Raw genomic sequence first — 25,203 nt, 5'->3', positions numbered from 1 at the left:
ACCCATTCAAACAAAAGCTTTTGTGTGAGGTAGCCTGATCCCACATGGGATCTCACATCTGAGATAGCAAGTATTACTACAGTGTAATAATAATGAATTTCAGATTGATGACAAAGAGTAAACTTATTCAGGAAGGAGACCAAGAAATTACTGATATTATCTGCCCCACTGCCTGTTTGAGGATGAAGTATTAAAAATAGGTGTATCATAGTAACTACTTGATGCCATATATGGCATAAAAAATAACTCTTCTGCTCTTCCAACAGAATGATTGTTCAAGGCCTTCTGTCATGCAGAGAAAGACTTCAAATCTCAGTTAACTTAACAGGATTAAAACCATTTACCACCTCTTCTCTCCATTCATCTTAAGCTTAACAATGTACTATGAAACCAAGCTGGTTGGACACAGGAAGATGTTCCCAAAGGAAGCAAGTTACCCTGTTGGTACCCCACAGAAAACCACAGAGTAGCTACATACATTTGGGAAAGGTCTGATACCGTTTGCCCAGAAAGCTGCAGTCAGTGAGGGATCTACTGACAGTCTTAGGGTACCAAAACTGGCCAAGTAACACAAGATCTGGATGCAACACTATTCTGAAGATCTGCTAAATAACCTAGTGAGAAGTGGAAAAAACTGAGATACTTTCATGCTAGGACAGATGATCTAAGCACAGGAGTGAGCTACTCTGATCAAAGATAAAGAATTTCCAAAACTCCCACCCAGTAACAGTTGATCTTCACACCTTTTAATAAAAGATTTGCCAAGGGCAAAATTTAGGTAATAGCTCAAATTAAGGAACATATTTAGAGACATTCAGAGGAGTTTTCTTCCACTGAAATCCATTAAAACACAAACAATATTCTGTAATTGACATTAAAATACTTTATTGGCTAGACAGAATGTGCGGTATGCATAGAAATATACTGAAATACAAAGTCCTCCAGAATACTCCTATATAAAAACCAAAATTCATACTTCTACATCTTATTTATATACATTACCAAATGTATTCAAGAGTGTGAATAACTTTTTTGCATCTCTTTCTTCTCTTGAAAGCACATCTGGTGCAGTCCAAGGCCTTTTTGTTTCTTCAAGAGAAAATTGCACAGCTACCCTATTTCCTCATTTGGCCTGAAATCTGATGAAATTTTACATACTCTTCTCTCCCTTACTAGATCCTTTCAAGCTTGACTTCTGTCTCTTTTTCTCCCTCTGTCCCAGTATGCGATAGACTTTTTTCTTAGCCTCCTTTTGTCTCTTGAATTTCTGTTCATCCTCCTTCTGCTTAACTTTGAGATATTCTTTGAGCTGTTCCCGATGTTTTAATTTGGCTTTCTTTATCTTGTAATTATTCACTGTACTCAAAGCACTGAGCAGGGCTGATATCTAAAACAGAAAATAGATAATCAATATACGTGCAGCTCAGTTTTGGTGAGCAAGAAACAGTTTAACCTCAGCAGAGACACACATAATGAATCAGAGATTCAAGGCAAGTTTCTAATTATCTCTGCACTTGTTACCCAATTTCTAAAACAGTTTAATTATTTATCCTGTTAGGAAGTTAATCAAAGCTTTAATTTTTGTGAACTCTGATTTTGGTTAGATAGCTTTTAAAAGATTATGCCGAACTGCTACTACAGAACACTTAAACTGCAGTTTGGAAATTCTTGGCTCTGCAAGCACGCTAATTCTCAGTTTTGGAAGAAGAGTATTTGCTTCAAATCCTCTGTTAATAATGCATGGCAATGACAAGTCAAATAAAAAACTGCAGCTGCCAATTTAAGTCACCCATAATATGAGAGCACTAAATCCAAGTGAAATACCTTGCGAGTGCTGTGACAAGGACAAAAGTCATAATTAGGTGACCTACTAGTCTAAAAAACAGACACCATCCACTCAGTGACAGTTCCATATACATACTGTGTGCCAAACAGGAACAAAATAAATTGCAAGTGATCATTTTTCACTAGGAACATATATATCTTTGCATTAGCAGTAGATTCAAGTGCCAAAACAATAGTTAGCAAAGCTTTAAACAACACATTTACCCTTCAGGAGTCCTTGTTTCAGAGTAAGTGATAATTACCTTCTTTTCATGAGGCTCCCTGATAACAGCTGGTCTCCACTGGTCTTTTGGAGTCTTGCCTTTCTTCTCAAGATTCTTAGGCTTGTTCTTAAAAGGCAGAGCCTTCTGCAATGCTTTAGGAATGTGGAGCTTATTGAAATGCCTCTTCTCCCTCACAATAGGCTAAAAGAATGAATATAAAACATACATAAGACTCATGATCTTAAAAAGCTTTTATTTAATTTTTCATCTTTCAGTGGGAAAAAACCCACAAAACACCACAAACCAAAAAAGAAAGACACACCCCTCAAAATAAACCCCAAACCAAACAAACCACAATAAAACCTAAAGTCAAAAAAACAACATTCTCTGAAGTCCTCGGACTGAACTGTGAATGGTGTGTTCACCCCAATTACCACAGCAGGAGTCTCAGTAAGCTTCTGGAGAAGATTTCTACCCTGCCCTATAAACTTTAACTGACCCACAACAATCTGCTCTCAACTGTTTTATTCCCATCTCATGCCAGGACTGTGCCTTGTGGATAAAAATTTGAAGCCACACATGCATGTGCATGAACATGTATTTATACTGCTCTCAGTTTGCACAGGTCTGAGACACACTGCAAATTTGACTGATTTTTAAAAACAAAATGAAAGAGAAATATACCTTATAGAGAGAATCCTTGTTTTGTTTCAGTTTGATGCCTTGCTCATACCTCAGCTGGCCTGTTGTCTTCATCCCACTCCAAGTATCTTTCTCACCTGCTGGTTTCAGCAAGGATGTTACGGGGTTATAAAACGTTGGGATAGAAACAGGATACCAAGTCCTCACGAAAACAATATCTGAAAGAAAAGAGAACGTTACTTGGCTCTAAAACAGGAGTTCATCACATCCACATTCTAAGCGAAGACTGCCTGAACAGAACAGATACTACACCACATGCTAGCATTGTGTTTGGTATATAGACCAAATGTCTTCAACTTTTGGTAAAAGCAATGCAAAACCCCCTAAAGGCATGAACAGCACACATTCCTGAAAAGCAGGCAGCTGAATACCATCCCGTTCATCATTCATATTCAAGAGCAAGAGAATTCATATATGTATATGTGCCTGTATAATTACTGACAAAACCAATTTCATTTTCCTTTGCCAATTTTTATAGAAGAACAAACTTGCTTTTATTTGGCACTATCCATGATTTTGGTGTGTTTAGGAAAACAGGTCATATAAATCTAAATAAGTATAAACTCATATTCTCAACATCACAGTGACACTCAGCAAACAGAGGAGGTAACTATCCTCTGCATAATTTCCCCAAAAGGCTACAGAAAAACGTTAACTGGAGTTAAAATGCCAGTCCTTGGATTTCTCAGAAAGTGTCCTCCGAGCACTTGTACCACTAAATTCAATTCATCATGTTCAAGGAGAAAGGCTGTGTAAAACACTAAAACCATGCTGTGAAAACCATTAAAACACTTGAAGATACATGTCTTCAACTCAAGCCTTTTCATCTGCATACTATATGGCTTGAGTATAACTGAAAGAAATCCAACATAAAATATACTTCTTTTTAATTTCACTCTGTGTCTCACAAGGTATTTCTTACTCTTATGAATTCACATCTCAATTATCAGATCCCAGAATTCTGAGACACGGCTTTGCAATCTGTGAAGAAGGATGAAAGTTGTGTGATAACTTATATGGAAAGTGCAACTTACCACTCATCAGCAACTTGTCTTCAAATGTTGCTCTGAAAGCACCCACGGGAGTTCGGAGGGCCTTTTTGATCTGTCCTCGGATACCACTCACACTACGGATGGCTGCACCTTCGAACTTAGCCACTTCCAACTGAGAGTTAAACATTCCCTGAAAATGTGAATTACCCACCATCATTCAAGATGCTAAGTCTCCCTCTGTGACCCACGTAGGCCACAAAAACTTAATTCCCACAAGCATATCTTATAAAGAAACAGGAGGAGCATAGCACTGTCTTTAGACTAAGAGTGCTGATCATACCAAAAACCCACTGAGCTGACTTTAGGTGAGCTACTGAAAGCAATCTACTTAGTCATATATCACAGGCAAGGTTTCTAAGCATTAAACACATATATTTAGAATTCCAAAACGGAATGTATCTACAGAAGCCTTACAGTTCTCCTTTAGAGCAATTTGTGGGAACACAGGATACCTTAAAAACAAGCAAGCTGCCTTAAGTTGCTAGCTATGAGATTCTAATACAACACAGTTCTTCAAGGTTTGTGCTTCTTTCATATATCACAAGAAAGGAAGAAAAAAATCTCTCTATGCCCACTGCAAATACTTGAGTGCTTCACTGCTGCGATCACTGCTTAGCTGCTTGTTGCCCCAAATGCAGAATAACCCAACCTCTCCCTGAGCCTGAAAGCCCAGCTAAGCACAGAGGGAAGGTCAGTGAACACTCCCTTCTGCAGCACTTCCTACTCCAAACACTTCTGTAACTGTAACTGAGAACTCCTAAGCACTGCCAGAAGTCTCCTTTGACTCCAGAGCAGAAATTTAGTGGGATCAAACTGATGAATTACACCAGGGAAAGATTTACATTCTCCAAAGGTGTCTGCCACTGCTCATCAGTGGGTTTTAGGAAGGAAGCAGGGGGTGGGAAGAAAAAAAATCATACTGAATGTGAACCAGGAGACTATTCCAGAATTTTTGTCTGGTTAACAATAATTCATATTCCTTGGCTAATGGTCAGTACCTTTAGAGATCACATGGAAGGGAGCTCAAAAAACCACAAGCAGCTCCTGAGATCCAGAACAGCATTCAACAAGAACTGAGAATTTCTGCTTCAGGAAAGACAATCCCAGGTTGCATTCCTTCCTAACATCAGTACATCTGGTTTTACAGTATACATACCTACGCACTTACCTTAATAAAACAAGTGTTCTTAAAAATTTTGAACGGAAAACCAGTTAGCTTTAATTTCTTTACAATAGTTATGGATTTGTCTAAATCCAGCACAACTCCTGTCGCAGCAATCCGGAAGTCAGGCTGAAACATCAGAGATGAAAGACACTGCTGAATGTGTATTTCTCAAACAGTGAAGACACCATTTCGAATCACAGAATCATAAAATAGTTTGGATTGGAAGGTCATCTAGATGACCTCTAAAGGTCATCTAGTCCCATGGCCCCAAAGTGAGCAGGGACATCTTCCACTAAATCAGGTTGCCCAGAGCCCCGTCCAATCTGTCCCTGAATACTTCCAGGGACAGGGCATCCACAACCTCTCTCATCAACCTATTCGTGTTTTACCACTCTTGTTGTAAAAAGCAACTTCCTCATATCTAGTCTAAATCAACCCTCTTAATTTAAAACCATTCCCCCTTGTCCTATCACAGCAGGCCCTGATAAGTTTATCACCATACTTCTTATAAGTCCCCTTTATGTACTGAAAGGCTGCAATGAGGTCTCCCCAGAGCTCTCTGTTCTCTGTCATGAACAACCCCAACTCTCTCAGCCTTTCCTCCTAGGAGAGGTGCTCCATCCCTTCAATCACCTTTGTGGCCATCCTCTGGACCTGCTCCAACAGGTCCCTGTCTTTCCTGTGCTGAGGGCCCCAAGGCTGTATGTGCTACCCCAGCAGGAGGCTCATCAGAGCAGAGCAGACGGGCAGAATCCCCTCCCTCGCCCTGCTGCTGCTCGTGCTGCAGCCCAGGATGTGATTTGCTCTCTGGGCTGCAAGTTCACATGGCCATAGCATGTCCAGCCTCTCGTCCACCAGAATCCCCAAGTCCTTCTCAGCAGGGGCTGCTCTCAATCCCTTCATTGCATAATCTGTTCTGACACTGGGGGTTACCCCAACTCTGGTGCGGGACCTTGCACGAGGCCTTCTTGAACCTTATGGGGTTCCCATAGGACCACTTCTCAAGGTTCCCCTGGATAGCATTCCATTCCTCAGGCACGTCAGACACAGCACTCAGCTTGGTGGTGCCTGAAAACACTGCCTGTGTCGCCAATGGAGACATCAAACAGTGCTGGTCCCAGTACAGAGGGACACTACTTGTCACCACTGCACATCAGGACACTGAGCTGTTGACCACTACCCTGCAGATCAGGCCATTCAAACAACTCCCCATCCACTAAACAGTCCACCCATTGAATGAATATCCTTCCAGCTTAGAGAGAAGGATGTTGTGGGGCACCTGCACTCCACATTTCACTTTTAAGAGTTCAGAATTTCTAACCTTTACAGAAGTACCACAGCATGAAAAATGCAGATTGACTAGTACAGACTAGTTGAGGTGCTGCTGACATAACATTCCTACCGTTCACTAATGAGATTTCCAGAACTGCCATTCTAATTACCTTGGAAACTATCTAAAAGCCCTTGTGATCTACCTCACTATGTTCTCTTGATGGAGCAGAATCTTACTCAGACAGAAAGTCTCAAAGGAGAAGAGCTTTGTGCACTGCTCTAAGTCACTATATTATGCTAGGGACACATGATGAAAATAGCCTTTTAAAACATGTAAAAAGACAACTGTGCAGTAGGACTTGAAGGCATATTTTAGGAAGGAGATAATCACCACTCTAATTACTGTCAAGCTCATTACAATACCATGCAAAGCTTTTGTGACCAATTGTCTGCAAACATGAATCTACCTTTGATTAATATATATCTAACAAAGATCATATCTGATAAATACTGCTTTAACACTATTTAAATTGGAATTATGGAATGGTTTGGTTTTGAAGGGACCTCAAAGATCATCTAGTTCCAATACCATGGGCACCTTCCACTAGACCAGGCTGTTCAGGGCCCCACGCAACCTGGCCCTGAATCCTTCCAAGGATGGGGCATCCATAACTTCTCTGGGAAACTTGTGCCACCCACTTCACCACCCTCACAGTAAACACTCCCTTTCTGAAATTGGTATAAAAAATTTAAAATAAGAATCTCCATACAGTTTTCCACCTCAACACAATACATCTTTCAAAAGCTTGAGTCCGGCTACTTTCTCAGTTCCTACTACTACAGTGCTTTATCATATGTAAACCTTCTTCCCAAAACATATCTATTTTGCCCAAATATCCATGGAAAGCATTAATCAACATTCTGCAGTAAAAAAACCTACCGTTGTGCCACTGACAGACTGAACTGCCAAAAATCCTGTCCCCTGAGGAGTGATGGGCCCTAAAAGAAAATGAAATTTAGAAACTTCTGGAAAATTCTACTACACAATATCTAGCCCCTATTTAAATTCCAAAAGCTTAGAAATACACAGCAAATATACCCAATGAAGAAAACCAAAGTTTAAAGCACTCGAACTATTGCTCACATATAAAGCCCCATGAAAGTCAAAGGAACAGCTAACAAGAAGTTACTCATGCAGGGTCTGGGCCCACAATGCATGCAAAGTCTCCCTGCACACAGCCAACAAATCAGGCTCCTCTTTGATATGCTACAACTTACCAGAATGCTCAGAATTTGATTAAAAGCCAAGCAATTCACAAATCAGTTAAATAATTCCCAAATATTAGACAACTGCCTATTTTCCCATACTATTTGGTGTTATTTTATGTTCCATGGGGAAATTTAAAAGACTTCTCATTCCAAGAGCTGTATTTCCTGATACATCCTGCAAAGCTCGAGACTTTCACACCGATTAAGTGACGCAGGACAGCAGCTCCAGCACGGCCTCACCCCAGAAAGCTGCCCCGCAGTGCATGTGCTGCGGGGTGTACTTCAGCAGCCGGTGCCGCCCGTTGTGGTCCTCCATGTAGAACATGGGGATGGTCTGGAAGCGCCTCCACCCCAGCGAGAGGATTAAGGGATCGCGGGTCTTAAGGATCTTCTTGTACCACCGGTGTTTCTTCAGGCGCAGCTAATCAGAAGAGAAGGTGGACCACGCTACTACAGGATAGCAACGGTGATTCTGAAATTCAAGCCTTAACTTTTCAGGAATGATTGAAAGCAATTTCTATCTGTAGGAACCCAGAGTGCCAAGAATATTTCTCTGCCTCTTTTTAAGGGTTCTTACCCCCCTGAACAACACTGTTTTGGCTTCAAACCTTGGAAAAAATTACCAACAGTCAGACAACAACTAGAAAATACAGTGGTGTGAATTAGGTGATAGACTACTATGTAAGATTGTCACAGGATGAAAAATTTAGAGGTTTTAGGCTTCTCTTTGTAGTAAATAGAGTAAAAAATATCAAAATGGAGGATTGTTGTTGTTCTCTAAACCTTCTTCTCCTTCTTCTACTACTCCATGTTCTGCAGTAAAAGTAGTTTGGAACGATTGGATGGAAAATTCCGCAGTTCCTAGTCGTGTTACTGAATAATTGGCAAGAAAATGAAAATAATGTATGTTTTTAGTAACTATTGGTTAAAATATCTTTAAAAGGCTGTGTAAATCTTGATAATTGCCCTCACTCCTACTTTTCCTCCTTCCATGCTGTACCTGGGTCACGCTAGTGGCTCAGTTCCTCTGATAAGACTTAATAAACAACTATCTGGAAGCATTGAAACTACAGAAGATGTCTCACTTTATCCTTTAAACTCCTTGCAAGGACTTTCAGCAAATTCTCTCCCACCAGGAGAGACTCGATTCATGGCATGGTAAAGTGTCACTATCTAAGCTAGAATCTTTTATAGACTAAGCTTTATCTTTGTTTATCTTCAAACATTCTCACCAACATTAGGTTGACTGGAAAAATCAATCAGTATTTCACTCACTCTGAAGCCATGTTTGTACGCATATAAGCAAGTATTGTATTAAACATACATCTATATACGTGCTAGTAAGTTTTCTGTAGTCACTTGTATATAGACCATGAAGGTCAGAGTACAATTAAGGTTTGCAATTCAGCAATCACAGTATCAGACCTTAGTCCTGAGACACCTCTGCAGCTCAACATTAAACAACAGTAACCTCTTCTGGTATCCAATTAAGCCTGTAAAGATCCAGAATCTGCTACTGTAGAATTACAGTTTGTGTCAAAAGCAAATCCCCTATTCAAGAGACAAGGATGAAGTTTCTCTTGGTGTTTAATGTGTTTTCAGTAAACAGAAAGCAGTAACTCCAGACACTCTGAAGCACACCTGTACCGACATAAAATGCACTCACCCCTTTGGCTACATACCTGTACATAGCCCACATTTCCTTCGCTGTTGCCTAGACCACCCAGGATGATAGGATAATGAGGATCAAAATTCAGGACAAATTCACACGGCACATTCTCAATCTCTATTCGAACGTACATCCCAGGCCTGAATCCCTCGTACTGCACTCTGGTCTCATCATCTTGATCTTCAAATTCCGCTCGATTGAGCTGTGTGACAAAGAGAAAGCCACCGTGCGTTTCACAAAATTCAAATATTAACAACTTGTCCATGAAGGGCCGGTTCTATTTAAAACATGCTAACATTTATATGAATCTTTTTGGGAAAGATCTAATAGGTTTTGTGGCTTTTTATTCGGAGCAATATCTCTACCACCACAAAACCCCTCCAATTTGAAGTCCCAAGCAGGCCTTTTAGTCTACTTGAAAGACAGTACCCAAGAGAAGAGAATGACTGAGTGACTTCTGATACGCCTTTCACAATGGTGACTTTGGATTTTAAAGATACAGCTGCCAAAAGTACATTTTTTGATTCAGGAGCCCAAGCACCTTTTAAAGTTAATGCCCTGATCTTTAAGGTGTCACTTTATGAGGATGCTGCACTCCTATCTTACCCAGCAGTTTAACAATATTTTTGTGCATCTTCACACTGTACATCATCAAAAGCTCCTCTGTACCATGTGATAAGAACATAGATACTGTGCAAATATTTAAGAAGACATCCTGGTGAATAACAGAAGCCTCACCCTCCTGTTTCAGCTTCTGATGTTTAGCCACCCATAAGACACTGATTTTTTTACTGGAATGTCCTTCTTTGCCCTTTAAGTGCTCTCCATACATCAGCATACCAGAGCTCGTACTATCCTTCGTGGCAGAGGCTAATACAAGGAGGTAAGGATTAATTTAACAACTATTTAGGGCAAAATTTTGTCAGAAGACAAGACAGTGAAGCTATTAGCAATGCAAGGCAGTGTTCTCCCAAGTCAGCCAAAGAAAGAAGCTACTTTTAAGCTTACAAGTGCTTATGTTAAAAACCAAAGGCCTGGAACAAAATCAACACCTCACATTCTGGATACAGTTATGCTGAAGACTTCTACCACATGTCCAGAGCAATGGTCATCAATATTTTTTCCTCAAAATAACTTCACAGTTGGATGAAAAACACTGTCACACAGAATTTAATTATCCATTAATAACACTGCAAAATATCACACTAAAAATAGTACTGGGAAAATATATGGCACAAATTTATATGAGAAAGATTTTCACCTTCCTACACATAAAAGGATGCCTTTTTTTATTTAAAAACTTTTTAAGTAGTTGAAGTTTAGATGATACATTTTGGCTTATTCAGTGACTTAAAGTATGGTTAACTAGTGCACTCAGTTTAAATTAAGCTTTAATTTGTTTGGCTTCTTTGCTTATTTTCCTTTCCAGCTAACAGAATCAAAAAGTTCAAGCACAAAAAAATCACAAGCATGTATTTCTTTGTGTGTACCTTCTGAAATAGCTCCTGAGCATCACCTGTGTCTCCAGGAAAATACCTTTGGGGGGCAAACTCTGTGGAGTATTTTTGAAGACATATAGCCAGATAAATTGTCAAATTAGCAGATTTTACCTGTGCTTGTTTATGCATCTCTTCTTTGAGATCATCAAAGTATGTGGTGTCCCCTTCATCATATTCTGCATCAAACATTTCTTTAAGTTTTCTTTTCTTGTCCATGCGCTCCTTTTTCTTTTCCTCCTCCTCAGGTTCTGGTTTGGACATTTTTTCATCTTCCTCCTCTTCTTCACTTCCAGACTAATCAACAGTAAGTTGTCAAACATGTAAAATAGTTCACTGAAAACAACCCATTCTGATCAACACTTTCATAGATATTATTTAAACAACACTTTCATAGATATTATTTAAACAACACTTTTATAGATATTATTTAACAATATTTTTTTAATGTGCCATTACTAGACACCTGAAAAAATTTCAATTTTAGACAGATATTAGTAAGCTATTCATACAAGGAGACGTAACTTCAGCAAGGACCAAAAGATCTCATGATGTAATCATATCCCTTTTCACTGACAAAGCTTTTTTTGACTAAACATCATTTTAACATAAGGGAACAGACCCTAGAACTGACCTACCTGTTATTCTACAGCTAATGTAAGCATATATAATACAGGAGGGAAAACAAAGTAACTGTTGATAGCATTGAGCAATACTGTGCTGGAAGGCAGCACTCTAGAGACCAGAGAGAAGGACATTTGTTTACAGACCATTTGAAAACTGACAAGATTATGCCATTATCCTCAATTTTACAACAAAATGCAAAGCCATCAAGTTGCTCAGTCCAAAAAAAAATTGATTTTTTCAGTTTGTATTGTCACAGACAGCTACAGCTCTGTTCTTGGAAGACATCCAAGCCACAGCATAAAATTGCTTCCACCAGCCTCCTTTATGCAGATAAGAGGAATGAACTAGGAAACTGTGTCAAGTTTCCACAATTTGTTGTGTTTAAACAGAGTACTATAATCTTCTGCATCAGATGACATGACACAGTACAAACAGTTATGATTACATTTGGTTTTAAAATACTTCTGTCATGCCTCCTGATCCTCCAGCTCTTGATTAAGCCTGACACCTACTGTTAAGTAAGTGAGGTGACTTCTACATAATTATCTTAAAACAAAAATTCAGGCTCAGACTAAAAACATGCCATTCTAGATACCCATAAGTTCCAAAGTCAGTAATACACATATCTTTTCTTCATTGCTACCATTGATTCCCTTCCTATTGATTCTACGAACACTGAATGTATTACATAGGACACTTGATCAGAAACTCATACACATGTATGTTGCTAAAGAACATAAAAATGCAGATCAGACCTCCTCTCCTCCAGCAGCAGCCTTTCCTTTGTGCACAACCCCGGTTTCGAGATCTTCAAAATCTCCATACAGCTCTTCTGCAACAACAAGCACCCAAGACATGTGACCATTAGTTAACCATTCTGCTGTACTGCCCCACACCATCTCTCATGTGCTCAGTACTGTGCATTTCTCAGTATTGCTGTGCAGATTAGTTTCAGACCTAATATTTTTGATTTCCATCAGGTTTTATATATTTGTTCTGCCCTCTCTACAACTTCAGCTGAAAATTCCCAGCTGAACTCCAGTGGCTCCTCCTTTAGCTTTTCAATACCTTCACGATTTAAAAAATGGAAATAAAGTTTAGGTCATCCCAAAGGACCACCAGTATATTAGTTTGCACTCTAATGACACAAGACACCAGCAGAGCAATTGAGCTCCCATGTTTAACTTTAAAAAAGAATAAAATTAAATATAGCTGATAATTTTTAGGTTAAAAACAAATGCTTATAGAAGCCTGTCAAACCACAATCATGATGCATGTAAGATACAGCCATATAATTAAAATTTCTAAAGTATTTCCTAATTTAAAAAAAAAACCAAACAAAACAAAACCAACACCTCCAAAACATCTGAAGACAGATCTCACTTTTCAGTCAAATGTAATGGCAAGTTTGTCTTCTCATTAAAGAACAGTTTCTGTTTATTTCTACCATGACTACCCAAAAGAATAAACCACACATGATGAATAGCTGAACTCAGACACATAACTCAAAGCCAGCATGTCCAAGTGTGGAGACTAAGGACTCCATTTCATAATTTAAATTACATACTCTATTTTTCAGAAAGTAAATTTCCAGAAATTGTGGTACTTGCCTACTATTTCTACAGAGATTTACAGCAATGCGTAATTATATTAGTATCTACATAATAATTTATATAATAGCTTGAAAAAACCTGTAAGTATAGCACTAAGGCAAAATATTCTATATACATAACTAAAAAGTCATACTTTTCTTAAAAATCCTGTATATATGAATTATTTTTAGAAGTCTTAGACATACCATCTTCCTCCAACAGCTTTGCTGCATCTTTATCATCTTCCCACTTCCCAGTAACAAAGCAGTCTCGAATACTGCTCACAACCTGCAAAATGATAGCGTCATTGCCTTGCACAGCTACAGCTTATCATCAACAGAAACGTTCCCCAAGACATTCCCACTCCCCATCAGAGAGACCACTTCAGAGACACGTCCAACTCCACATCAAGATACCATTACCAAAACCACACAATGCCCCCCTGAAAGCAGGAATTTGAACCCTATCTGAATCTTGCCCAAAGGTCTTTAGCAAGATCTCTACCCTACATTGTATTTTCACACTGTATTTTCACTTGGGTCTCCCCTGCTTTTTGGTAAATAAAGAGCAAACTATTATCCACCAAATATTCAAGTGAGCCAAGCATTAAATTGATTTACTGTAACTTGCCACTCTTGTAGGAACAGATCTTGGAATCTGTTACTTACAGGGACAGCAAGTGGCAGAAAATAAGACACTGTGGCCATAGCTCCCACAGGTCTGTTTCAATGACAACTCAGTTGTACTTTATGAGACACAGCCAGGACAGAATCAGGAAGAACATGCAGAAGCAATTATCCAATGGCATTACCTCTTCTAAATCCCAATCTTGCAGCTTTTCTATCAGAAACTTGGAGCAGTCAAGAGCATTAGCCTTCTGTTTGGATGCTTTGTCTGGACGGCTGACACGGAACAAACCTCCAAGTTCATCATCTGCATCCTCGCTCTCCTGGTCCTCATCCTCGACAGCTAAACCAAACACACAGGCTGTGATGATTTCCCCCACAGCACGTGCATGAAATTCATTACCCACCTCTCTTCTTATGTTTCACAACAGCTGCAGGAGTTTATTGAGGATATAAAAGAACCAAACTGGAATGGTTTTAAATGTAAAAGCCTGAAGAAAAAGGTACACTGATCCAGTTGTTTTTATAACTGGAATAATCTAAAAAAAATATTGCCCAATAAGTAAACACAGGACTCTTGTTCAATGTTATACATTGGAACAATTCCAAAATGATCTACGAACAGGAAGGACGTGTGGCTTCTCTGTAAATCAAGAACAGCAGACTGGAGAATCTGTCAGAAAGAAAACCTTGTGAAAGGTTTACAAAAGCCAAATGCTCATAGTATTCTACAAAGGTTCTGCACAATGAGATTCGTACACTCAGACAACCACAGGAAAAGTGTTAATTAAACAGAATAAATTATGTAAATAGCAATTTTCTCTTCCTTTTAAACCAGCTATTTTTTCTTTGACAAACACCTGATACTAAATCATGTCTAAGAGACTATTCCACAGTCACTCTGAGACAGAAATTCCTGAAACCAGCCAACAGACAACATCCCTTTATGAAACACAATTACCACAATTTGCATAATATCTGTCAGATGATTATATAAATGATCAAACCTTAAATGTTTGGAAGAAATAGATGTACCAGAAAACATGAGTAACAACAGAGTAGTTTGGAAAATGAACTCAAAATGCTTTTTATGGGAGAAGTAAAAACTGTCTTCCTATTACAATCATTAGTGAAAACGAGCATCAGCAATTAAAAAGTCAATTAACTTTCCTCAAGCCTCCCACCAAAAGAAAGTGCTCAAATATTCAGAATTGAACACTTGGTAGCAGCTGAAAAGCCACCATATATTGGAGACAAGTTTCCAAACAGATTTGTACCTGTTCCATATACAAGTTTACGAAGATTGGGGGTTGATCGCTGCTGTCTTAGAAAGGCCTCAGCTGCCTTCTGTGTGAGATCCTCTTTCCACTTGAGTGCACCTGAAAAGGGAAAAAAGTCTACATTCTACCTCCAGAAAAGAACAAGAATTAGGAGCTACAAAAATAATTTCAGTAAGGACATGACAAGAGGCTTAGGAAGTGTAGACACAACCCACAGTTTCTTTTGCTCATACTCCATAGACACACAGAAACATAAACTGTGGATAACAAATTATACCACTGATTGTTTTTTGTTTTGACAAAATTTTAAGAACTTATTAACAACAGTAACAGATTTGACCATGTTCACAATGCTAAGTGACTTCTTCACAGACTTACAGAATGTTCAAGGTTGGGAGGGACTTCTAGAGGTCCCCTTGTCCAGCCCCACTGCTTAAGCAGTCTCACCTAAGGCAGGTTGCTCAGCACCATGTCAGGATGGTTTTTGAACATCTCCAAAGATGAAGATTCCTGTTCCAGTGCTCAGTGAGTAGTTAATGCATTTTAGTAACACTCACCCAAGCATATTTTAGTCATTCTAGATGTAGTAGAGCATCATAATTTGTTTTACACACATAGCTATAAAGATTAAAGAGAAGTATACACAAAATCAATGAAGTTTATAAAATGAATCACCTCTGTTTTAGAGGAAGGAAACCTGACACTGCATACTACAATGCAAATGACAGGCTTAACAGCAGGTATTTCTAGCTTTCCTAACTTGAACTTTGCTACTTAAGAACTATATATAAATACATACATATATATATATATACATGACAGGCAACATTACACAGTATTGACTAATTATATCCTTTAACAATTAATCCAATTAAAAATGGACAGTAAAAATTAAATATTTATAGTATACCTGTTGTGTCAGCAGAAAGATCTATTTTTTCTTCATACTCCTCTTCCTCTCTGAGTAGATTCTCCACATCATCATCCTCAGTATCTACAGTTTTAAGTTTAGTCTGTCTAACACTATCAGCCTTCTTTCCTTGACTGTGCTGAAACCCATTCCTATTTGACTCTTCAGTGTCTAATTCCTCATGTGACCCTCCATCATCACCCTCTTCAAGCAAAGAGTCCTCCTCCTCAGATTCTGATGCCTCTTCTGCGGTGCAGTTTCCTGAGTCTGTAGTGAGCACTGCTTTTCTTTTGGGACTGTGATCTGAGATTTCTGATTTCGTTTCTGTACGTTCACTGTTCATATCACACTGCTTATATGCGGCTCTTTTGTTTGCAGCCTCAAATTCACTCTCTGAGCTTTCATCTTCGCAAGGCCTTTTTTCATCCCCCTCCTCCTCTTCCTCCTCGTCATCCTCCTCCATCTCACTGTCTTCAGGGACAGTTTCTCCTTCTTCTTCAGAGCTCATCTCCAGATCATCATCGCTGTCTGCAAATGCTGGCAGTTCATTCACAGCTTCTTCCTCAGCCACCTCTGTTTTCAGACGCTTGGCTCTCCTAACACTCGTCCCTTCCCTCAAGAGCTCTCTCTCGCTTTCTTCCTCAGCATCATTTTCATCATCACCATCACTTCCATCTTCAGACACTGCTGCTTCTTCTTCCTCTTCTTCTTGGTCATCTTCCTCATCACTTGCTACATCATCATTTTCCTTCTCCTCATCTTCAAATATGGCCTTCCGACGAACTCTTCCAGTCTTCAAATCCACCTGTCTCTCTTCTTTTGGCATCACAAACCTGTTTTCCCAAAGACCACATTTGGGGTAAGATGGTTAAGTACAATAAAATTTTAATGAAACAATGAAACTTCATGTTAATATTTTTAAACAATTTTACAATTCTTTTTCTAACAAAGCGAGGTTAAGGAGGACATTAGAAAGGCACTGGTGTTCCTTAATGTCTCTTTATTCAAGAATATTGAATGTTATAGCCAAAAATCATTCCAAGAAATGTCTTCATTTTCCATGGAATGAACTAAAACAGAAATGTTACCTGTATCAGCAAGAAATTCCTGGAAGGCAGGACTACACTGCTTGCAAAACTTTCTAGTACCAATTATTTCTATCCCAAAATACAGTGTGGCATGAGTAACCTCAGAAGAGGAAGAATTAGACATTATGTCATTGTACTAGCTGTGCTCTATTGAGATTTTTTCCTAAATTAGAGCCTGAAATGAGAGATTCATTCATGCTCAAACACTGCTCAGAATTCAAAACTTACTCTTGTCCTACATCTTCTGAACCCAAGGGTGTAGAGTCCATGAAGAGAGAGACCTTGCTTGATGCCATCTTAACATCAATGGCTGAGTGTGTGGAGATGAGGCTCTGAACAAGTTCATGATTGGGTCTCACTTCCTCCTGGAAAGACAGGATTTTTTTTTTTTACTTCTCAATTAAAATGAAGAAACAAATGTCTAATGATAGCTATCAGTCTAAACCAGCAGAAATACGCATATACAAGAAAAAACTGCAGAGCACTTTAAAGAAACATTTTCTCAGAACAGAACAGCAAACTCTCCCTTCCCCTCTTCACATTTCAAGAATATCTATAATATCAACCCAAGAAAAATTAGAGGGACTCCTTCACAGTATACAACCACTACAGTAAATATCAGCAAGCACACATCATCAGAGACCCAAAGGTACTTAACATTTAGCACAATACAGGGAAAAAAAATTCAGTTTGTTTGTAGGCAAATCTTTTTTCTTTTTCCCTTTGACCAGTCAAATCCTTAAAGTGTTCTCCCAACAATCACCATGCCTTGCAAAATAAGAGCGATAATAAGTCCAGCACCAGGAGTTTTCATATATCTTAGGTCAATATTTGGGAAGTTATTACACAAACTTTAGGCACTTAATACTAACTGATCTTCCAATGTTTTGTACAATAACAGACAAGAGAAATATCCCTTCTCTGAAATCCCTGAAGGAGAAAAGAAGTTTACCCACTATGGATAGATAAGGATTGATTATTTTAAAGAAGCTTATTTTTAAACACTTATTTTGGCTCTAAGGATAAAAATTACATTTTCCAAGAGAATTCAAATCACCAACAGCATTCTCTTACCTCTTCTTTTTCATGAGCATGGCTTCCACCAAGGTCAATGTAAACAGCATCTTTATCATACACAATGCCCCCAACTCCTGAAAGAGGGGCATAGACGAGCTTCTCTTTCTCATTTAAGGAACGTTTCTTCTGCTGCTCAGGGAGAGCACAGGGGTCTGGCAGGAAACTCACATCACTTACAGTGAAGTCTCCTACACCTGAGGGGACAGACAAAGGAAGCAACACAGTTTGCACAAAGTTTAGATTCTGAAATTTGTGCAATTCACCATGAAGAGATTAAACAAAAAACCAAAAAACAAAGGAAAAACAAACAAACAAACAAACCAAACCCAAACATTGTGGCATTCAGTGATTCATCAACAGGAAGCTCTGTACCAAACATCCAATTACTCTGTCTTACCACTGAACTTAGAGAAGTATACATAAATTCACCAGAATCCTGCAAAGATTTGGGTTTGTTTCTTTGCTTGTTTTTAACAGAGGAAAAACAACAACTCACTTTTCGGAGTAGGTCTGAAAATTTATTAATAAAGTATTTAATTTAAACATTTTAATCATTCACTTAAAATATTAAATTATTCAATGAACATGAGAAATACATTACATAAGCCAAATTTACTTTTCATTGTTAGGGCTGGTATGTTTTGCACTTTAAGCACCTTTTAAAGTGATACAACTTTGAAAAACTTTAAATACTGTGAATATTGTGTTTATCAGTGCAACAGAACTGCTCAATTAAAAGCAAAACTAATTACAAGATTTATTTTCACAAAAAACATGCATTATGAAAATAATTTTCAAAAACAGAACAGGTATTTAGAAAGGCGAAAAATCTGTGGTATAACATACACTTTAAAGATACAAATCATTTCAGCTACGTTGTTTTTCACAGATCAGTACAGAAAGAGTTCTAAGAATCTGATAGATTACCTGGCATATGAATTTGACTTTTGTTTTTTAGGTGTGCTCCTCTCAAGTATCCATACAGTGATATCTTCCTGTCACATTTGGGATTGATTCGAACATCCTCAGGGTTGGTCAGCTCTTCCATTCTACCCAACATTTAAAATGACAGTTAAAATACCCAGCAGTCCCAAGGAAAAATTTTGAAAAAGGTAACTTAACAAAAGAGAACATCACTGTTGCCACTGCATGATCTGCAGATTCTAATAATCAAAACTGAATTATCATAAGAAAAAAAAACATGGAAAAAAAAAAGGTCTTCTAAAAACATTTTTAAATTGTATTTTTAAAGTTGTACAATAACATTCAACAGTGTATTTCCAGAAGGTTTACCGACATTTCACTGAACATGTACTGCTTTTTTAGCACATTTTAACTACTGTTTATAGGCTTGGCACACACAGCCCTCCTCAAATCAATTTTACCATTAGAGGGCAAACAGCTGAATGTCACATTACCCGAAGCCACACAATACCTTCTCTTCCCTAAGAACGGTGGTGAGCAACACAAAAGCTACCACAGAAAAAAGACTGGCTGTTTGGGAGCAGAGGAGGGGGAAATTCCTTTCTACACTGCACATGGGAGGCAGCACAAACACAGAGCCAAGGAAGAGAACAGGACACACACCCTGGCTGCAGATCAGCACAAAGCTGGCCCAACAATCATGAAACTTCAACAGTTACAGCAACCTAAAACAATGGTACTGAAAAACTACAGAATGTGGGTTTTGCGTTTTCCCTCTCTTTGCTTTGTGTATTTTGCAGGGCTTTGCACGATGCTTACCTACTTTTCTGACAATTTTTCCTGAAGAACTAGAGCTTAAGAAGAGGCTCATTCAAGTCACCTTGGATTATTGTGGGAGTTTAGTCATAACTGTAAGCATTCTGGCAATAAAATATGCAAGGTGAGGTAATTTCTCAAGGAGGCACAGCTGCCACCAAGATTACTTTTGTGTTCCAAAGAGACTGTGAATCAAACAGGCAGACGGAGCAGAAGGGATATTCCAGGGAACTCGAGAGGACTAATTCACCAGCTGTTGTTTAATCACTGGAATGCTGTTTCTTTCCCACAGAAAATCAGTACAATCATCAACAAGCAGAATTATTTTAATTATTCTGTGTTTCCATAGTGTTTACAATATACCAGAGGTATGCACATGATCTGGCACAGGTGAAAACCTCATGGCTGAACAGCACAAACCTGCAGAGGCACTTTCCCTTCCCAAAGCCACCCAGGGAACACCAAGCACCCATTCACACACAGAGTTGAGGCTATTATTATAGCTTTTTCAACAAACAAGGTGCTATCTAGGCTGAGATTGAAGAACAGAGAGAAAAACAACACACCTGTCTGCAAGAATATAGGGGTGAGACGTTTGCCAAGTAAGAGGCCGGAATTTCATAACCGAGATAAAACGCCCCAAATTGTGAATTTCCTGCTTTTGATATTCTCCGTGAACCATCCCAGACAAATAAAACAACTTAGCACCCTAAACACATTAAAAAGACATAAAAACATAAAACATCAATTTAATACCTGTAAAACTAAAAAAAAAAAAAAAATATAGTAATGCAATTCTAGTTTGTAAATCTTAATTGAAAACTGCACATTACAATTGGTTCTGAAAGATCAAATTAATCACTTTACTTCAACATGAAAATTGCCCCCTAAATCTTAATGGAAGACCATTCACATCCTGAAGACCTCATACAGACCTACAAGCAGATCCTCCTTGCACAGAACCTGCATAACAGTCCTAGTAGCACGTTTCAGCAGGTTATCACACTGGGATAGAGAATAACCACACAAGTATTTTAGCAAATAGAAGAAAGATGAAACAATCTGATATAGTATAAACATTGTTCACTTATCTATTTAAAAGATGTAAGAATGTTGTAAATACTTCAGTATTGACCCACTTTTAATTTAGTTTCCATAAAGCAAAATATATGAAAAAAGTAATGTTAAATGTCATACCGGATACACTTCAGTCCAGAATCTGTGCTTTAGCTTCTTTTTAGTCTTCTTTAATTGTTTGTTGTTCTTGAATGTGTCCAAGTGGGTAAGAACGCCCATAATTTTGGGAAAGCCATGTACCTGGCAAATGTTCAGGAATTCAAATGTCTCCATCTCAAATCCAAAGCTGGCATCAATGAGCATTAGAACCTGAAAACACAATATCCACATTTCACTACAGCAATACCACAGTGCCCACAGGAGCCAATTTCAAAGACCACATCTTTAAACTCTTAAGCTTCTCAGGAATCAAAATTTTGCAAAAGGTTCTGTACTTTATTTGCATATACCCTGAAAGCCAACTTTGGCTTTTTATTTGAAGTATGGAAGTTGGCTGCTAAAGATGTTCTAGATGCTCTAGGAATGCATAACATTCGGTTTAAGATCTGAACAAGTGTTTACCTGCTGAATTTAAAATATGCAAAATTTATTTTCTTCCAATATTTTCAGGAACATCTTAGAAAATTAAGAAAACTCTTGTATCTGTGTCTTGAATGCGCTAATAGCGCTAAGGTCAAGTCTTCAGGTAAAATGAAACAAACTTACTTCACTTGTTGCAATTGCTGTTACACATCACTTAAAATGCCCTGACATAGGAAAACAGCAGCCAACAGTCACATGAAAATGGAAGCAAAGTTGGTTTAGGGTCTTAACAATAAAGAACTTCAAGCACACAGGAACTGATGACAGATCTTCAAGAGCTGATGTAATCTCAGCCCCCTAACAATAAACCCAAACAGATTCTCAGCACCACCATGGGCACACAGAATCAGCAACATCCACCACATCTACTACCAGAGAAGTGTATGTATCATTTGGTACATCTCCCTTACTCAGTAGAAAACATGCAAGTAGAACACCTAGATCAGTGTACACATTTTTTAGATATTTATATAGTTAATACTTAGACATGGATCCCAAACCCTAATCAGCTGTAAATAACATATTCCAAATCCACATGTAAAGTACAATTCTAAACAAATGGATCGTGCATTGGACCCCAGGATCAGTTGATGTAATCCCCTGATCCAAAAGCTGCAAGTAAATTACAACAGTCACCACATTCCACTGTAATCAATTATTTTACTACACAACATTCTTCACAGATGGAGACCTCAGAGTGCATAAAAAAATCCAGCTAACAAACTAATACATATTTCTACTTTGAGCATTAGTTGAAAAATTCTTGACTAGAAATCATTTTCAGATTTTATATGGTTTAACCAAATCCCTTAATGAGAAGTCACTGTGTCACCTTGGCTTCTTATAACATCTTCCACTAAAAGTTTACCAGTTGCATTAGCAACGAAGTTTAGTAGCATTTCCCCTCTTTCACATCCTCCCCACCACCACCCACACACATTTTACTTTCCCCCACCCCCCATGATGAGGAAAGTCCCTGGGTTGCTCCAGAAAATTAGATGTATCAAAGATCTTAGGTCCTGTTCTCTTTGAAACCAAAGACAGTTTTGTCTTTGATATCAAAAACTGTGTAGAGAAATCAGACACTGATGCAGTCCAATCAAAAGTAGTATTTTCAATATAAATTATAGTAAAAATCACGTTCCATTGTTAACTTACCAAATCAGCAACTTTAGCCAGGTCGATCATTGTGTTAATGTCACATCCACATTCAATAATGGTCAGCCGGCGTTTTTTACCTGAAAACAGAATTAAGCATCAAAAACTGAAACAGAGGGAGCAAACCAATTAGGACAGTTTTCTTTCCAGGTCACATTCCTGAAGTTCCTCCAGGATGTCTGGCACTCAAATTCTGCATGTAGATCATCCAACATGCACCACAGGAGAAGTGTCTGTTTTTACCCGTTTATAATTCTGCTAAAATAAAATTTTTTAATTTAAAATTATCAGATCTTCTTTCACCGTAAGTATGCCAGATCACACATCCAAATGATTTCTTCAAAATGACCAAAAATTATGAGAACATGAACACATCCCAGCTCTCAAAGCAAGACAAGTAAGGAGCTCAAAATAAGAATTTCCATTTGTCCTATCTTTGTTCTCACCTGAAACAATTGTAACAGGACCCCGGATTTCAACCAGCTTTTGCCTTGTGAAGTTCTTAATGAGACACTTTATCACAGTGCTCTTCCCAACCTTGGGAGGGCCAACCACAACCACCACCACGGGAGGTGGCTCCAAAGGAGTCCGGTCAACCACAGGAATATGATGCTTTTTAGTCTTCAGATCCTGAGTTCTAAAAAGAAATTTGTAATAAATAAATACAGGAATGTCATGGATTCTTACATGGACATTTACTATTTGAAAGTCTTCGGTATTTGCAAAAGCTTCAACACCAAGGCTGAGCACAAGCACCGACACCAGCAGGTATGTGGAAACCGCACAGAGTCGAAGGAGCTACAGTTTCTTTCCAGTGATTAACACAGAGTACAATGTAACAGAGACGAACAAAGCATCCCACTTCCGACACACACAGAAACTACACCGGGACTGGGTGAATGATGAAAGCCATGCAGACACACCAGTGAAAATTACACTCTGTGTATTTCTGCACAAAGTAACAAAGAAAGCCCAGGCAACACCCATCCCTCCAGCCGCCTCTGCACACTCTACAGCCAGTTCCCACTTCTCACCGATGGAAAGTCCTGGCCATCCGCACAGCAGACTGGACTGTAAAGGCTTTGGGGTTTCTCTTCCGTGCATTCTCCTCATCTCCTATTCCCAGGTCATTGAGATAACGTTTCCTTTTCTTCTCTGCCTTTGGTCCGCTATGCTTTGCACGATGCTTCTTCTTCTCTTTTTCCTCCATCTTACTCTTTCAACAGTTGCTCACAATCAGTAAGATTCAGAGTTCCTCCGCGGGACAGCGGGTGCAGCTGGCACAGGACGAGAGCACAGTTAGCACAGGGCACATGTACACAGCACACCAGCTGGAGAACACCGTGCAAGCACTACCAGACCAACTCACGGAGCTCATTCACGCCCTTCCCGGCCGCACACGGGCTCACGGCACCCCCGGGCCCTGCGCTCCCGGCCCAGGGCCGCGAGCTCCGGGCAGGCCGGCAGTGCCCCGGCGGGGCGGCGGGCGCTGGGGCACGGCCGATACTCTACCGCGGGCAACCGCGGGAGCTGCCGGGCACACCGCGGGCCCTCAGCTCGGGAAGGGGTCCTCCCGAGGGACCGCTCTCCACGAGCAACCACCACATACCTGTGCCGTGCCGTGGGCCCCGGTCCTGCCCGGCCCTGCGCTGTCCCCCCGGCCCGGCGCTGTCCCCCTGGCCCGGCCCTGCGCTGTCTCCCCGGCCCTGCGCTGTCCCCTCGGCCCGGCCCGGCGCTGTCCCCCCGGCCCAGCCCTGAGCTGTCCCCCCGGCCCGGCCCAGCCGCCCGGTCCACGTGGGCTCGCACCGACCGCTCCGTTGCGGAGCCACCCCCTCGGAAACACCGGCTGCGCGCGGAGTTCCGGGCGCGGCGGGCGCGGCGGAGCGCTATTGCCGGCGTACATGGTGTCCCACAGGGGGAGAGTGGTGGCGGCCCTGCGCCGCCTGTACCGGGAACCGGGAACAGGAACCGGGAGTCGGCCCCTATCAGCGTGTTTAGGAATAAATTACTTTCCCGCAAGCTCTGTGAAAGCCCGCGGTAGCTGCCCGGCGGGGCCGGCCCCACGGCACCGGGGCGGAGGGGGCGTGGGGACCTCCAGCTACCCCAGTTCGGGGCAGTTCCCGTACGAGCTGTCAGATGTGGCCCCAGCAATCAATGTGAAAAGATAAAAACACGAATCCTTGCCAAGGACTATGGGAGGACGAACAAGTCATAGGGTAAAAGCCTATGAAGGGCTTTTCAGTGCAGTGAACTCGGGCGGAATCACAGAACCACAGAAACAATTGGAATTTCAGCCCCCTGAGCCCCCCGGGGCCATCGAGTCCAGCCTGTGACCGCAGACCACCGTGACGGCCAGGCCTTGGCGCTGAGTGCCACGGCCCCTTAAGCCTCCGGGGCCGGTGACTCCACCACCTCCCCGGGCAGCCCACTCCAGTGTCTAAACACCTTTTCTGTGAAGAAATTCCTCCTAATTTCCACCCTAAACCTCCCCTGGTGCAGCTTAACACCATGTCCTCGCCTTCTGTGGTTAATACAACTTAGGCGGGGGCATTTTGCAGGTACCAAGCCCCGCACCCACAGGGACATGACCAGGCATGCAGAGGGCACGGTACCCTAGGTGAGAAGTGAGTCATTGTTTTATCTCAGGTCTGTGCCCACGCCTGAAGGTCAGTCACCCTGAAGCGCATTATAGGTGCAGGCCCTGCTTAATGAAGCGAGGAGCCCTCTTGTCTGGGGTGATTTGCCTTATGGCATGAGCCAGCGAGGGGCAAGG

At 40.3% G+C, this 25,203-nt stretch overlaps 1 protein-coding gene across 2 annotated transcripts; it reads right to left on the bottom strand.

Annotated features, from left to right (window-relative positions):
- Positions 1-863: 863 nt before the first annotated feature.
- BMS1 (BMS1 ribosome biogenesis factor) lies at positions 864-24,255 on the bottom strand. 2 transcript variants are annotated; one of them, XM_032116442.1, is made up of 23 exons: positions 24,237-24,255; positions 23,465-23,707; positions 22,877-23,067; positions 22,431-22,510; positions 20,811-20,999; positions 20,180-20,322; positions 18,801-18,922; positions 17,871-18,067; positions 17,025-17,161; positions 15,709-16,541; positions 14,796-14,897; positions 13,704-13,861; positions 13,099-13,180; positions 12,056-12,132; positions 10,788-10,970; positions 9,191-9,379; positions 7,749-7,929; positions 7,180-7,238; positions 4,971-5,093; positions 3,785-3,932; positions 2,733-2,908; positions 2,088-2,249; positions 864-1,387 (listed from the first exon to the last, which is right to left on the bottom strand). In XM_032116442.1, exons 2-23 carry the CDS (start codon positions 23,638-23,640, stop codon positions 1,151-1,153), a joined length of 3,945 nt encoding a protein of 1,314 aa, XP_031972333.1. In that variant the 5' UTR covers positions 23,641-23,707; positions 24,237-24,255; the 3' UTR covers positions 864-1,150. The 2 variants fall into 2 exon arrangements, with proteins under 2 accessions (XP_031972333.1, XP_031972332.1); XM_032116441.1 differs by lacking the exon at positions 24,237-24,255 and adding an exon at positions 24,040-24,153.
- Positions 24,256-25,203: the final 948 nt, after the last annotated feature.

This window comes from Corvus moneduloides, chromosome 8, assembly GCF_009650955.1.
Source record: "Corvus moneduloides isolate bCorMon1 chromosome 8, bCorMon1.pri, whole genome shotgun sequence".
NCBI lineage: Eukaryota > Metazoa > Chordata > Aves > Passeriformes > Corvidae > Corvus > Corvus moneduloides.
This window is presented reverse-complemented; position numbering and strand designations above follow the sequence as displayed.

What these genes read in the sequence shown, in the direction of transcription:
- BMS1 (XM_032116442.1), bottom strand. Translation starts at nt 23,640, where the DNA reads ATGGAGGAAAAAGAGAAGAAGAAGCATCGTGCAAAGCATAGCGGACCA. An exon ending in TCCTGTTACAATTGTTTCAG is followed by an intron (nt 22,511 to 22,876) that starts GTGAGAACAAAG and finishes TTCTGTTTTCAG; the next exon opens with GTAAAAAACGCCGGCTGACC. An exon ending in AGATGCATAAACAAGCACAG is followed by an intron (nt 9,380 to 10,787) that starts GTAAAATCTGCT and finishes TTTGTCACACAG; the next exon opens with CTCAATCGAGCGGAATTTGA.